We start from the raw sequence: 16,714 nt of genomic DNA, 5'->3' as shown, positions 1-16,714 counted from the left end.
TTATTGATTGTCATGTTCTATAGTGACTGTATCAACACTAGGAGAGATACTGCTTTGTTTACAAAGTCCATTTTGAGAATCTAATGACTAAAGCAGAAATGGAGGTTCAATTTATTTTCATACTTGGTGTGTGCAGTTAACATCTGACTTTGCACAAGGGTTTGATTCCTTGTGCAGTGAAATTAGGGGATGTTCTTTCAACTCCATGAAGAGTGAGCAAATGTAGTTTTTAGAGTCCATTGATTAAAGGAGCTACCTGAGGTGTGATACATAACACCATCTCATTCAGTTGTAGTTGATCTCATCTGAAATAGGGAGTTTAACTTAGTTGTTTCACCACTCACTGGAGAGCCTAATCATCTAGGTCATTATCTTGATGCAGTCCCACATTATAGAAAAAAAATATTTTTGTTCAAATAGGCAATTACATTTATTTCAGTACTGTTGAGTCCCTATGGGTCTGTGAACCACCATTTTCATACCACCACTTTCTGAAAATCAGGTGCCTTTTTAAATCACTGGAAATTATGCACCCAAAATTGGTGCCTTTTTTTTTTAAATGGTGTCCTAAGGTTTGGATCTATGCCATTTACAAGAATGACTGAAGTTTAAGCACATGAGACCACATTAGTTATAGTGGTGGATCAAGCACATTGAATGTGGGAATGTTATGTAGGTTTTAGATTATCCATAGAAAATTTTGCAGTTTAAGTGTAAATGAAAGTAAATTCAAGAAATCTTACTTTAGGTATTTAACTTTTCAAAGAAGTAGTAAAAAAAAATCTGTATCTGACTAAGGTGACTGATGTTTGGGACTGTGCCATGAAAGTAAATGGGCTGACCTCTTCTCTTTTCATCGGTGCATTGCAGTAATACTGCCCCAGTTGTTCATGATGCTTTACAGGTGAAAGACATGGTCATGCTAACAGGGTATGATTAACCTTGCCTAACATGAATGAATTCAAATGAAAGAGCCAGTTGTTCAGCAAATCACAAAGGGTTGCTTTTGAGGCATTTTGAAGCAAGAGAGAGACACATACACATCTACATCACTTCAGCCTGAAAGTAGTGGAATGACTTTCCACCAATATGTGTCGATGTCTTGCCACTCAGAAGGGGCCTAGGTGATTAGTCAAGACTTGTTTTTAGGTAGCTTTTAGGTAGCCATAGTTAGGTGAGATTAAGTTCACTCTTGAACATGTACTTCTCTAGCAAGTAGCTCACTTAAATGCACTCGGTCACTTGCACATTTTATATACAACCATTAATGGTTTCAGGATTGATCAATAGTAGTTACATTTAAGACTCATCGTGATGGAAGGAAAAGCACCAAAGATATGAGTGATATGTGTTGAGTGTATATTTTGCAAGTATTCTCCTAAAATAGTTTAAATTTGACATTCTGAAGTTCTTAAAACTGAAATCTGAATTTTGTGTTTTATTTGGGAGTTTTATAGAACAAGCCTGCTGAGTTACTTTCCTGTAGTATAAACATAAAAATAGAAAGTGGAAAATTTTAAATATTTCTGGAGCTCAAAGACTTTAGTTAATATTGCCAGGTTCTCATACATTAATATCTTTGTGCAAAAGTAGTAACTCACTAAAGACCACTCATGTAGATTTTTTTATACAGAGAGCCTGAAATACAATGAATTCAGATTGCAAAACCAAAAATGCATGCTGAAAAGAACAAAGTCTTATGCAGAGGTTGTGCAATCTATCTTCACATTATTTACACCATCATAATTAAGATTTAAGTTTGCATTTCTGACATTTCTGAAGTATTTTTTATTTTAAAAAATGTATTGCCAAAATATGTCAGTTGGGGTTGTAAATGTTTGAATTGGGACTCAAAATTACTGTGATGAATTGGAGAAATGTCCGGGAAAAAACAGATTAAGTTCAGTAGAAACTAGTGCAAGATATTGCACTTCTAATAGTCAGCTCCCCACAGGATGGGGTAAAGCAACAGTTTCTCAGAGGATGTGGGGCCTGTAGTGGATCAGAACAGGAACAAAGACCAGCAGTCATGCTGGCAGAAAAAAGGGAAACATCAAGAGTGTTTCCAGCTTGTTCAACCCTGCTAAGGTCTCAGGTGGAGTACTTTCACCAGTTTTTGGCACTGCACCAAAGAATGTTGTCCAACAGGAGATAATCCAGAGCAAGGCAACAGGAATGATCATGACTTGTGAGAAAAGATTTATTAGAATAAAGAAGCAGAAGAGAAAGAGTAGAGGGACAGAACATGATAAACTGCTGAAGAAAGGAGAGGAATGGCCAGTTCTGAGGGACAGTCTAATACTGGTGTTCCCATCCAGACCAATTTTTCAACAATTTTTTATTTTTCTGTATGTCAAAGCCTGAAACACACTGGTGAGATTCCAGAGCTTTAGTGGAGAGCATGCCCAAATCTGAAGTTGCTTTGAAGCTAAGTGAATGTATGACCACTGTAGAACGATCTGCTGGATGATATGCAAGGCAGACTGTCCAACTAATTTAACTGCAAACTGTTGGTGTCTGAGGAGTTGGAGTAAAATTTACAACATCAGGGAAGGAATTTGTATAGTATTTACTAATGCCCCAGAAACAAACTTAGAGTAACAAAATGTTACTGTTTCTTGTCTCCTTTTCTGTAATCTGAACATCTCCTTTTTAGTGATATTAATATGCTTCCTCTCCAAAAGGAAGGACTTTCTGCTGGAAGTCTGTATTGGAGATAATTTCTCCATGCAGAATATGGAGGCTTACCGCTTCTTACTTCTCTCAGCGCAAGTATGGACTAGGACTTTTTTTGCCTTTTACCAGAGGCTCCATAACTAGATTTAAGGTGATTTTGATCCCCTTTGACATTGTAAATTACTTTTTACTCCCTGCACATCGTCCCAATATGTATTTAAACTTGTAGAGGAGCTTTTGATATGAACCTAAAGTCAGCTGTTGATGTTACAGTGAATCTGACAACTTCTGGCCACTTTCCAAATTCTCCACTTAACCTTTTTTGGTATTTTGTTTAGCCACAGTTTACCAGCTATTAATAATAGACCTAAACAGCCTAACTTTAGACTAGTACTGTTGCTGTCCTTGATTAAGCATTCCTCTTGGCATCCATTTTTATGCCTGATACAAACATTTGAGTTAAGCAGTATTACCATCAAAGCAGTACAGGTAGCTGTTTGGTCAAGTGCTGAGAGCTACTCTCGTTGGGAACGTATAATGAACCATGCTCACCATGTGCAGAAGAGCACTTAACCTCTTAGAGAATTTATCTGTTGCAAAACTATAGCTAAGAAGTGCTTCAGGTTTCATTTATTCCCAATATGGAAAGAGAATTTTGTGAAGTAAAACAAAATAGCAGATTCAGTAAGCTTTTTCAGTACACGTAACTGAATTTTTATGTATCACAGCTATGAAGACTGTCAAGCATCAAAAAGTTTCTGTTCTTCCAGCAGAAATAGGGATTGCATGGCTATTCTTGGTGTTTTGAAACAAAAGATAACTTTTTTTATGTGAAAGCAAACATTTTTTTAAAAAGAAAGCTAGGAAAAATACCAATCCTATCCATTCAAAAAGCTATCTTTTCAGGGAAAAAAAAAAAAAGTCCAAATGGGTTATTTAAAAGTTCAGAACATCTAATTGGAAGTGAGTTCAAAGGCTGCTTAAAGTGGCTGAGAATGTGACTCAGATTATTATTTCAACTTCAGCATAAGCCTAAATGCTTGGTCAGTAAGTACTGCATTGCAGTTTTAATTAGGCAGGTGTGAGCTCTCAGTGACCCCTAGAAGTGCTAATTAGTCATGTTTCGTTAAATTAATGTATTATTGTAAAACATATTTGCATTTCTTTTGAAAGTATCTTTATACAGAACATAAGTGCACATGTAAAATCTAAAGCCTGTTCATTTTTGTTTGAATTAATACCAGTTTGTGTGCTTTTGCTTCAATAACCACATTGTTGTAAGACCACAGTGTGCTTCAGATCTTGCTAGATACATTAGTCATACTTCAAGACACTAAAATTATCAACTGATTTACATTGGTAAATATGTTGGGGAGTGGCTAAAGTTCAGTAACAGAGTCAGGAGAAACATATTGTGTAAAAGATCTGGGGAAGGGTCAATGTGCTTGAATTTTAAAACTGCCTTAAGGTGTATCTACAGATCAAGATGATTTGAGAGTAATACAGTTGAAAGAAAATTTAGTACTAAGATTTCCTATACTACATTTGTTTGATGCATCGTGTGTGTACTTGCAGGCACACACAAGAGAAGAGTTGGGAGTGGTTTGTTCTTGTATACTATGTCTATTTTGTAAAATACCTTTAGCTATTTTCCTGACACATTTACTGTTCCTCTTTGACATTGTGGTTTCTAGATTTGGGCAGGAGGTGGAATTATCTCAAGACTCAAATCGTACACCTTTCCAAAGGCTGGCAGCAAAAAGGTGCCTCATATAGTCTTTTTAGGTTTTTGACTGAGCTAAAAGGACTTACGCTTGACTAATTTCACTTTTTCCCCCCCTCTTTCAGCTTGCTGTTACTAAATGTGTGTCTTGGCTACTAACAATCAGATTGTGAAGATTTTGTAAGCTTTCTGCTTCTTTTGTAATCATCTGAATAATTATGGCCTTGATTTTATGACTAAAGCAATGATTTTAAAGAAGTTCTAAAAATTGAGAAACTATTTTAAAGTAATTTCTTACATCCCAGAGCATTAGTGCAGATCTCAACATGTCTTCAAACAAAATGTAAGTAATAAAATGATTTTTCAAAAAATAGTCACTTACAGCAGAACAACATGATATTTCCACTCTGAACTATCATTCCTAATCAGAAAATTGGCTTGCTTACACAGTGCTATTACTGAGCACATTTAGGGAACAATTTTTTAATAACAACCACAAAATACATTCTTACAGAACCTATGTGCACAAATCTTGTTATGCATTGACATTAATTACATTTGGGTGAGTGTGAGATGTCACAGGACCAAGCAGAATGGGAAAGGTGATAAGGTGTCAGGGAGTCAAGGGGAAGGCAGCCCTGTACTAATGAAATTGCTGCTGCATGGCCAGAAAATTATGCTGTCCGGTAATTGATGTAGTTGTGAAGCATGTAGTTATGAGCTTTGTTTGCATGCTGAGAATAACATATGTGTTCCTGTTCCACTCATGAGTCTCTCTTTTTGTTTATTTATTTATTTCCAGTTGCTTTTCAACAAAAATGAGCAGGCATAAAAAGCCCTAGGGTACACTGCTCTTCAGAGTGAAAAACTATGTTTGACATATCCTGTATTTGATAATCCTAGTAAATAACAATTATTCTTTTCCTATAACTTCGGTTCACTTTTATACTGAAGTACCAATAGCTGTTGTCATGTCTATAGCCTTACAGGACCCACATGTCATTTTTAATGTGCTGTCATCTAGTACAAATACATATATAAGACATGTTCTAAGGCCATCTGAAAAAAAAAAAGCCATATTATCACACATTAGTTAAGAAAATGGTTTTGGTTTTGTTCAGAAAAGTGAGTGTGGAGTCTGAATTCTTTAGACATGACTGGTCTCTCTGCTGCCTGTTCACCTGGTAAAACCTGTGCTGCTCTCTGATTGCTTTCTGCAGTGAAATACCTATTTCCTGCCTTCTGGGAACATACACAGACTATAGAGTGAAGCATACTGGCAGAAAAAGACCAATTATTTAAGAAAATAATTTCAGAAATCTGATTTGATCACCATTTACATGTACTTAACCCTGAATACTCAAACCCACAAATTTCATCATACTGCCAAATTTTAGACTCTAAAAAAAAGTTCTGCTCTGAACATTTCCAAGATTTACCATCCATTAACTCCAACAGGCAGAGTTTACTTTAGACTTGGTTAATTAAACAGTTACCTCTCATGTCAAAAACTTTCAGACAGTAAAATGGAAAATTTATGGTCTTATATTTATTCAGTCTTAGAAATTATGGTTTTGTTAAATGTCACAAACAGGTTATTTTTATATAATTTTAGCACTCAGTTCAAAATTTTTCAAACTGTTTTACTCACTAATGTAAAATTGGGAATTTAGATGATAATTTAAATGAGCTTTTGCCACCTAGTGGCGACTAAGATGTCTTAGCCAAAGTTCATTGAGGATTTGGCTGATATATTCTGACAAAGGGAGCTTTGTCTTAATACAACCAAGGTACAGGTTAAGAGATTACTCCATGTATACACGAAGCAGAGAAAGGGCAAAATGACCATGGATTTACTCGTCCAGTAAAAAGGAATACAAGAAAAGGAATGCAAGAGTCCACTAGCGGAATCTGTTAAAAATGGCACATACTTCTTTGTCATGAAGTGTTTTGCTATTCAGTTTGATTTAGTAAAGTAAGACGACTTTATAGTCCTACATATACATTTGCGTTTTTGCAAATCGGTATTATTAACCTGAAAAGAAATCGCACTTGCTGTACTGATTGCCTTCATAAGTGTATTCTTTACTATAAAATTATAATCTTTACTATAAAAATCAGAGTAGTTGGAGCCTTTTCAATCATATTTTAAAGCAAACAGTAAGTGGGTCTTGTTCTAATTACATCAACTAGATGCTATCAAACCTGCTTAGGGCTCATCCTACTAAGGCCTTATCCATGCACAGAAACTGGTATTCCTTTTACTTAGAAAGATATCTTTGAGTCAGTGCAAACTCTCTGCCTTCTGCTTTCCTCTCATTGTAGATGTGGCTATATTACTAGAAAAGTGCCACACTAGTACAGCCAGTCCCTAATAAGGAGAAGAATGGCACATTTAGATTAGCTTAATTATGGGTACCTGAGGAGTTTAGCCAATGAAGATTAAACCTTAGCAGAAGAAAATAATATGTTCATGTGAAAACAGGACAGGCTCACAACAGCTTTCTAGTATGAGATCATAAAATGACAGCCTGCCCCATAGTTTGCAAGTGTACGTACCACAAGATGTCACATAGTATGTGCCATTTTTAACAGATTTCTAACCTGTACCTTGGTTATATTAAGACAAAGCTCCCTTTGTCAGAAAATATATGCAGAATTAAACTTGCTGTTTTTAAAGTGTAGGGCAGAAAGGACTTTGGGTTTAAACAACAGTCAAATTAAAAGGAAACTTTATTGTACCATTACACAGACTACTGTACATGCAATGATACATATATCCTGCACCATTTCCAGTCCGTCTTGCTTGACTTCAAGAGAAAAATTCCAACCTTTGTGCTAGAAGATCTTTTTCAAAGTCATGCAGGGAACTACATTTCCCGAATACATAACTGGCAGAACTAAAGAAAAATGTTTGAGGTTTTCTGAGTGCTGCATAATATTCTCAAGTTACTAATATGAGCTGAAAAGGTGCCTGTGAAACATCAAATTGCAGTTCAACCAGAAATACTAATGAAAAAGCCATTGTTAAGCTGTTTAATCAAACTGCAACAATGGGGAATATCATTCCACACATACATATAAGACAATATAGGTAAGATGAGCAGCTCTCTGAGAAAGACAACCCACTTTGTTAGAATTTGTGTCACTGTGTCATTTCCAGTTCACAGCAGCAGAGATTTATTCACAAGCACAGGAGTGATGCACTCGGGTTTTTTTAATGCACTTCGTGAACAAGATCATCCAATCTTTTTTGATTCTTTTATTTTGTTCTTGAATTGCAAAGAGCAAAAACGTCTCTATACATCCCATTTGACGAGTCAGCTTTGTCATGGCCAGAGCTATACTTTTACCAGCTGTTCTGCACTAGTGAATGGATTTTTGAGATGTATGAATTTGCTGTACGTGAATTCTGTTTGGCCAGTTCAAAGTATGCCACTTCATACACTGAGACCTAGGATTGTGGATATTTAACTACCTCTCTAGTCTGCAGCTAATACTAATCACATGAGACCTTATGCCCTCCAAGTTTTTTGAAATTTGTGGGGTTATCCAGTACTGACTGAGTACTACTTAGGTACTTCTGCCCTGTTGTTGAGCAGCAATCAGATGAAGCTTACTTATCAGACCTATACAAGGTATTGCAGTGGAATTCGTAATTTCCATCATTATGATTCAGCCTGAAGGGTTATATTGCCATAAAAAAAGCATCACTTCTTCAAACAGTAAGTTCCAAGTCCATCTGAAATCTCGAGCTTATCATTTTCAAAGGCCTTTCCCGAAGTGTTTTTGTCTCACTTCTCATAAGCTTGGGTTACAAAGAGAAAAAGTGGCACAGTCTTTTTACTCGTCTTAAAATGAGGAAGATCTGCTGAAGTTGCACCCTTCTGTGGTCTGAATTTATACTCCTCATCATGTAACAGCAACTACACAAACTCTATCCAGCATCTGACTGTAGAAAGAAAGAAAATTAGGGTGCCATGCTTCATTGGTTTGGTTGGAGCTACAGCTACACCCATGTGTCTTTACCTAATTGTGACTCCAGAAAAGGTTTCAGTGTTTTAAATGAGGTGTGTGCTGTGGGGCATTTCAAGACTTGTGTTCAGATATTCCTCTCACACTTTTTGGTGCACAGTTGAGGTACTCCCCACAGTGAACAGAGGACAATTGATAGTCCTATCAAAACTTTTTAAAAACAAAGGAATCCCAGAACCTTGCAGTCTCTTCTAGATGTCATTTTCTGAACATATTGCTTTTTTCAGAAATATTATTTTAAAGGTAAAATATGCAAAAGGTATCCTTTGAAACTGTCGTTCTATCATTCCTAAGTATTTCAGAACTTTCCTTACAGTTGTGGTGGTTTGACCTTGGCTAAATGCCAGGTACCCACCAAGTCGCTCTATCACTTCCCCCCCTTTCCCCTTTTTTTCTCAACAGGGCAAAGAAGGGAAAGAAAATAAGATAGGAAAACAAAACAACCCTTGTGGGTAAAACAACAGCAGTTTTAATATAAGCAAAGCGAAGCAAAGGTCCGCGCGCGGAAGCAAAAAAAAGAAAACAGATTTATTCTCTACTTCCCATGAACAGGCGATGTCAGGCCTTCTCAGGAAGCAGGGCTCCAATACGTGTAGTGGTTGCCTCGGAGGACCAAGGGTGACCCCACCCCCTTCCTCCTTTCTCCCAGCTTTATACTGAGCAGATGTCATATGGTATGGAATATCCCTTTGGTCAGTTTGAGTCAGCTGTCCTGGTTGTGTCCCCTCCCAAGATCTTGCCCACCCCGTCCCACTGTGGGGGGAAATGTCAGAAAGAGCCTTGGTGCTGTGTAAGCACCACTCAGCAGTAGCCACAACACCAGTGTGCTATCAACACCCTGCCAGCTCCCAACATAAAACACAGCACCAGGAGGGCTGCTACAGGGGAAAACCAATTCTGGCTCAGCCAGACCCAATACAACAGTATTCTGGAAACTGACACTCAGCATCTCAGTTCCTTTCTTAGGCAGTCACTGTATTTTTATCCTTTTTTTCCCTCTCTACTTTTGGACCCCTTGGCCAAGAAGTGTTAACCAGAGGCATAAAATTCATGCAATGTGGCAATTTACACCTGCTTCCTTTGTATTTGTTACCTGTCTAGGAACAGGTATCAATGTAAGTCCATATTACGTTGTATCCACTCAGTTAATTGATTCCAATTACCTTTTGAAATGTAAGTGATCTCCCTTTTAAAGTATAAATATAGTTAAGGTAGGAAGCAAGAATACATCCAGGAAGCTATCCAGTGGAACTATAATCACTTCTTAGTAGTAATACTGAATGGGTCATAGTAACTAGCAGTAAGATAAAAACCCCTAAGTATTCTTGATATGTTCTGAAGCAATACAGGGTATATGAAATGCACAAACTAAAATCGCTGTGGTCTCAGTAAGTATCATTTCAACTGATTTGGTTTTGCTTTGCAAAAGATGGTTAATATTTTGGCTGAACCTAAGCATTTCCCTATACGTCCTGACATAGTGTAGGGAAACACTGTCCTAAGTGTTCACAGTGAAACTGCCAGCCCATCACTTTGAGAGGTTTAGGATCGAGTTCCAATCTTAGTGCGGTTTTTTGGGTTAGTGAATGGCCCATGTGTGAAATAGGTCTTGGAAATACAGGTCTTGGAAATGCAGTTCTTAACTTGCATACCTGGCAGGGTATACGAGGCTAGACAAACAAAACTAGAGCTGAGGATCTTGTTTCATACCATTCATTTGCCTCTTTGTTCTTGAGATTGGCAGTTCAGTTTGGTCCCTGACCTATCTCAGAACCATCTCAGGGCGCTTGTGGCTTACCCTGACAGCAAATGGCCTTTCAACACTGTTCCACAAGATGGAGTGATCTGGGTCAGAAACATTACCCATACCATCCCCAATGCCACCATTCTCATCCCACTAGGCCAGAATCTTGCTGAGTGTTGCCTTCTAGGGTTTAGCTGTAAAATCTATGTAGTGAAACCTTTTCTGCTTCATCCAACTGGGCAAATCACTTCATTATGGTTTAAAGGTTCATACCCCCTGCGTCGGGCATTTTCCCTACAAAATGCAGTTTCCAAGTGATAAAATTTCTGTTGCACCCAATAATTCACTCCTGGACATTTCTCAAGCTCTGTTTCTCTTTACTTGAAAACCACAACTGTTTCAGGCAGGAACTTATGCCACTGAAAGCTTCAGTTATTAAAAAGAAGAATTACATATTCAAATACTTGTAAAACAGCCCTATCCAGTGTTTTGCAAGTACAGTATACCTTTGTTTCCTATTTGACCTGAGCAATCTCATGTTGATGTTTAAATTTCTGGTTTTAAAACACTCTCTTAGGAGGGTGAGATCACTCATGAGTAAAGTTTCTACATTGAGAAAAAAAAGGGACTAAACTGCAGAAATAAGTTCTGTAATTCCCTGTTCCTGACAATTCACAAACAGAAGAGAGTAGATTATAAATTTCTCTCATCTATACTCTGTTGTGCCAGACTCATCCTTCAGCCAAGGATCCAGAATACACCATGTTTCTGCTGGCATGGTTTTTGTGCTCCATAGCCTTTTGTGTGCCTTTGACAAAGAGTAAAGGCAGAGGGATTGTGTTTGAACCAGATGTACAAGTACAGTAAGAATTAGGTCATTTTCTCCCTCCTCAGAGCAGACAGACTGGCCTAGTATCTGATCCATGATGTTCATCCATGATGTTACACAGGCCTATTAAAATAATTATTTTTTACCCCAGTTTCTTCCAAGTGGAGTCACTCTATAACATCCACAAGAGAAACAAGGAGGTATTTTTTGTTTTCATTTGTGCTAGGAATTTCTCTATGGCCTAGGTATGGAGAGGGATAACTTGGAGAGGGTGTAAAGACAGATTAAAGAGAAATCTTTATGACTACTTGTGTTACAAGGAAGATTTGAAAAGAGCATGTAAATTTAATATCTGCAGAATAAGATTTGTGCATTACTCATTCCAGTTAATTCTCTCAGATCAAGTGTTCTGAAATTTTGCAATAGCTTTTTGTGCTTTAGCAGTGTTTGTTTCATTTGGCCTGCATATTTACTCAAGCAGTAACCTCCAGAATGAAATAAACTTTGTTGGATCCCTTTCTTATTTTCTGATTCTCACCTATGCATCTCATGCTGTCATTATGCCATAATCCTCGGGGGAAAAAAAATACTTTTAACTTATCTATTCATTGCTAAACATAAATTTCTATTTGTGTGCTACAGCTTCAGCCAACTATTGGCCATCCACCTGATGAAGCACCTTTTAATCCTTATGTGCTGCAAAGGAAGAGAGGTCTTACAGGAGCAGAAAAAGGTAGGTAGAGTAATTTATGTTATTAATACAAGTTCCTTCTTTACATCAGAAATCTCTCCTCAACCCATATTTCTTTTTTCTTGCATATATTTCACACCATGTTGGGTATTGGTATAGCCACTGTCACAGCTCAAGACTGGTAGCTGAAAGTGCCAGATGTCACCATCTGTAATAAAAGTTGTTTAGCAAAAATCCCCTTTTCCATGTTGAAGTGAAAGATTATTACTTCCTTGACTCTAAAAGCTGCATCCTTGCACTTCATAAAAGGAATTGTGCCCTGTTGCATCCACAGTGCCAAGTTGGTGCTCAGGCTTTCTGTAAAATGCAATTAAAGATGGGTGCATAAGAATGAACTACATATAAGGCAGAATTCTGACTGAAGAATTGTCTGAGGTAACTAATGGGAAGTACTAAGGAGAAGGGCCAGCCTTTGACCCTCCTTCTGTCAAGGAACCTCCTAGTTTCACGTTATGCAGATGCTCAACAGTTAGATCATATCACCAGGTGGAGACCACTCTATTTTGGCATGTACTAAAGTGCCTGTAGCTGGACTGCGTGTGGTTTCTTTATAATGCCCTCGTAAGTCAAACACACTGATGATCCTGAACATAAAAAGGGTGAATATAGTAGCTGTGACAGAAAAAAATGTCTCACATAATGTCTAATTTTTTCATTGACTGAACTGCAGGTGATCAGAGAGAGGCCTTACCCATGGATACTGAGGTCTATGAAAGTCCATATGCTGATCCAGATGAAATGAAGCCAAAAAATGTCACCCTTGACAGGAAATTGTTAACCTTGGAGGAAGGAGAACTTGGCTCTGGCAACTTTGGTACAGTAAAGAAAGGGTTCTACAAGATGAAAAAGTAAGCATTTCCTTCTATTTTCATGGAGTCTAGTATGTAGAAGCTCTAGCCTTTATTTTTCAAAGCAGCAGTAATCTTTGCATGTCATTTGGGGTGACAGATTGTACCTAAGTAATTTGGGATAACATTCACCGGTTTGTCTCTTTGTACATACACTCATACACTCATTTTCTATACACTCATTTTCTTTTCCTCTGTTTGCCTACACCTCTTTGCCTGCAGCATAGTCACCTCCCAGTCATTATTTTTGTCTGTAAAGTGGAGAAACACCCATTATGACTATCTTCTCTCCTGTCAGGGATAGCAGAGTGGGAAGTCTGCCGACTTCCTCCATAGTTTGTATGGTCAGCCATGGTACTCAGTATTTCCCATCTGCACAACCTCTGAGAAGTAGTGTAGAGTGCCTTGCACAGCTTACCTGTAGCAAAGAGATTTTCACCTAAAATAGTTATGATAAACACCTGTTTCATGAAGCTGGAATGTTGATTTTCAAGAAGATGGAACATGTCGTGACCTCTTTTATCACGTAATTCCAGTAGGAACAGACCCTGTTATACTGACAGAAGTGGGAGCACCTGACCATGCATTTTCATAGTAAAATGTTATCAGTGTGTTGTTTAAGTGCATGGGCTGATTATGTGTACACTTTCACCACCTGAAGCAGGAGGCATTTCTTTAACCAAGGTTTTTGAAGCCAGAAGGGATTTTTCTTTTTCCAGTACAGTCTGAGGGCATTTAAAGGGCTCTGGTCCCAGCTTGTGTATTTGCTAATCTTGTTTCACACTTGAGCATTGTCGATCTCATCAGTAACTCTTTCACTTAGTTGTATGAGCTGAAGGTTGCAGGAGTAGGCTTAATTTCTCAGGATTTCAGAGCACTGCCTTGGGGTCTTGCAGTGCTGCATGTTCTAGTCTCACCCCCAAAACATCTCAGTGCTTAGAAAGGCCTTTAGAGCTTTTCTTGCCAGAGAATCTTTATAGCATTCTTTCCAGAATGGGCAAGAAAATTTTTCCCGGTACATTTGTTTTCAGACTTAAGATGTTTTTATGACTATTTATAATTTTCTCAGGTTCTTTCCATTCTCTCACTTTTGCTTATCTGTCTTCTGAACATTTGAGAGAGAGCTGCTCCTGTTACAGTTGTGGTTTTTCCCCTCTGAATGTCAATTCTGTCTTTTGTCACACTTTGTACTATGTGCACAGAAATATCAGATAAGATTGTGTGCATTTGCACACAGATTTTTCAGCAACTAATCCCAGAACTGGATTCTTTTTTGTAGGGGTGCCAAGCCAGTGGCTGTAAAAATTCTTAAGAATGAGAGTAATGATCCAGCCATAAAGGATGAATTACTGAGAGAAGCAAATGTAATGCAGCAACTGGATAACCCATATATTGTCCGAATGATAGGCATATGTGAAGCTGAGGCCTGGATGTTAGTAATGGAAATGGCTGAACTTGGGCCACTGAACAAATTTTTGCAAAAAAATAGGTATGTAAGCTTTGATTCCATTTCATAGGATTTATCCAAAGGGGAAAAAAGATACAGGTTCTTTTTCTTTCTTTCTTTAAGGACAGTTTTAAATTGACATGTTGTTAATGTAACAATTAATGATTGTAGTTACTCTTCACTGGGACATGATTATATTGTACATGTCTCCTAAGTGTCAAATATTTCTGGTAAAATAGTGCATTTTGAATAAATGAAAGAATTTTCACATGTTCTTCAGGTGCTCATTTATTGATATGATCACACATCATCTTGCTCAGGACATTCTTGTGCTGCCTGTTCTAATTAAAGCTTAGCTAAATGTGGATCAGGTTCCTAGTATGATGTGAGGAAGTTCATAGTAAAGATTTATATTTGAACTCCATGAAAAGTCATGAAAATGAACTCCTGACCTCTTAAAAATTCAATTATGATTTTCAGACATGTCACGGAGAAGAATATAACAGAGCTGGTACATCAGGTTTCCATGGGGATGAAATACCTGGAGGAGAATAACTTTGTTCATAGGGATCTGGCTGCAAGGAACGTGCTATTAGTCACCCAACATTATGCCAAAATTAGTGACTTTGGGCTTTCTAAAGCGCTTAGTGCTGATGAAAATTATTATAAGGTAAGGTTTGCACAAGACGTGAAAGCTGTATAGTAGCATGGCTTAACAAGGTTATTTTCAGTTGAAGTGCAGTTGTTTTTAAAAGTGGAAAATAAGAAAGAATATGTATCATCCACTGTTTTATAGCCTGATAGTAGGTCACTGATTTTCAAAATGTGTGATCAACATTAAGAAATGTGTAGGGAGGAAGAAGCTAGTCACTTCTTTTATCTGCTTACTTCTTTCATTTACTTTTGGAAAACTTGTCATTAGAAGATGGAAATTTATAGTGGAAATTAAATACCTCCTTATATAAAAGGGGGAAAATGTCTTTGCTGCAGATAGGAACTTTTGGGCACTTACAGTATTCACCATATCCAGGGAAAATTTAAACTAGCACACTGTGACTAACAGAACTGAATTTGGGGAAGATTTGAAAGAATACCATTGGTAAATAATCATTTGATCTAAGCAGGATTTGTTTAGCTTGGTTTTAAATTCATTGGATCTCTGTACAGTAAAGGGACTGAAATAATTGCCACATTTAATAAGGTAAAAACATCCACAGGAGACAAAGGCTCTAATTGTGTCTGCATCTTTTTTTTCTGATATATTGCTTTTCAGTTCAAATTATTTCTTCCTTCTGCCTATTCCCTTTCATCAGCTGTTTAAAACTAATAAGCCAGACCATGAAATGCTGCAGAGGAGGAGCAAGCACATTGTGATGACCTTCCTATGGGAATAGTAACAGCTACCAGAAAAGGCAGTAACATCTTAAATCACTGCCACAGCCAGAACTGCTTGTCAGAGGTTTGAGAATTGGTATCAAAGGCCCATTCCCTTTACAACTGCACAAAATGCAGTGGGGTTCTTTCACTAGATCTAGCACTGTGCTGGGATAGCTTGACACTTGCATTGTCGTAGCACAGTGTTATGGCATAATTTAATCAAACTGCAGTTTGCCACAAGGCTGTCGCTGTGCTTTGAAATGGAGCATCAACTTCAAGTAATAATGAGACTCAGTGTAGCTGGGTGTGTATCTCTTACCCTCTGTGGAGAGTCTAGATGAAAAATCTTACTTTTAAAGAGCAACTTTAAATTAAATGCCACTAAAACCATGACTCCGGGTCATTTAGTGAAGCTTTGCTTGAACATAGATTTCATTTCAGTGCATTATTTTGAAAGTGGAAGATTAGGAACAATTTTGTAACATTTTTGAAGAAGCTACTAGCCATTCTCTTTATTGCCAACTGCATCAGAAATGTTATGGTACTTAGTACAAATGTGTGCAGATCTAAGTTAACTTGGCTTATATGAATTCTGATGTTGTCTACTACTTGCCACTGTCTCTAGCCTGCTTTTTTTCCTTTCTGTTATGACTTATTTTAGGCACAAAGTCATGGAAAATGGCCAGTCAAGTGGTATGCTCCAGAATGCATGAATTTCTACAAATTTTCTAGCAAAAGTGATGTTTGGAGCTTTGGGGTTTTAATGTGGGAAGCTTTCTCTTATGGGCAAAAACCATATAAGGTGAGTAGTTCTATCTGGCAACTTTTTTTCTGTTGAAATTCAGAGCAAATTTGAACCAATGCCTTTTCTTACCTTGAGAGGGTTACTGGAGGCCAAAGCAGGCCTTAGCGCCCCATCTGTTGCAACAAATGAGTCAAAGGATAGCCCAAAAAACAATTCAGGGCCTCTATATGTTTTATACTAGCATGTGTGCTGTAACCATTTGCAACCTGGATGACTGTTCTGGTCGCCCTGTTCCAGGGAATGAAAGGTGGTGAAGTTGCACAGATGATCGAAAGAGGAGAACGAATGGAACGTCCTGAAGTCTGTCCAACAGAACTCTATGATTTAATGAAATTGTGTTGGACATACAAGTGAGTGTGATGTGATGATCTCTCTTTTAATAGAAGTGTATTTTAATCTATTTAGTTAATAGCCAGAAAGGGGCAGGGGGAAAGGGTATTTCAAAATACATAATTTCAACTGGTGTTTAGCTTGCAAAC

General features: G+C 37.7%; 1 protein-coding gene across 2 annotated transcripts in view; it reads left to right on the top strand.

The window, feature by feature from the left end:
* The window catches only part of SYK (spleen associated tyrosine kinase), a 58,152-nt gene that overhangs the window by 37,743 nt on the left and 3,695 nt on the right, over positions 1 to 16,714 (top strand). The window contains exons 7-13 of one of the 2 annotated variants that reach the window (XM_074856481.1): positions 4,371 to 4,439; positions 11,650 to 11,740; positions 12,429 to 12,606; positions 13,886 to 14,095; positions 14,534 to 14,723; positions 16,092 to 16,232; positions 16,473 to 16,585. In XM_074856481.1, coding sequence (XP_074712582.1) covers positions 4,371 to 4,439; positions 11,650 to 11,740; positions 12,429 to 12,606; positions 13,886 to 14,095; positions 14,534 to 14,723; positions 16,092 to 16,232; positions 16,473 to 16,585 — 992 coding nt within the window. The remainder of the gene's footprint in view (positions 1 to 4,370; positions 4,440 to 11,649; positions 11,741 to 12,428; positions 12,607 to 13,885; positions 14,096 to 14,533; positions 14,724 to 16,091; positions 16,233 to 16,472; positions 16,586 to 16,714) is intronic. The other variant, XM_074856482.1, reaches the window with a different exon arrangement.

This window comes from Strix uralensis, chromosome Z (genome assembly GCF_047716275.1).
Source record: "Strix uralensis isolate ZFMK-TIS-50842 chromosome Z, bStrUra1, whole genome shotgun sequence".
Taxonomy (NCBI): Eukaryota; Metazoa; Chordata; class Aves; order Strigiformes; family Strigidae; genus Strix; species Strix uralensis.
Note: the sequence above shows the minus strand (reverse complement) of the source record. Positions and strands in the feature narration are given on the sequence as shown.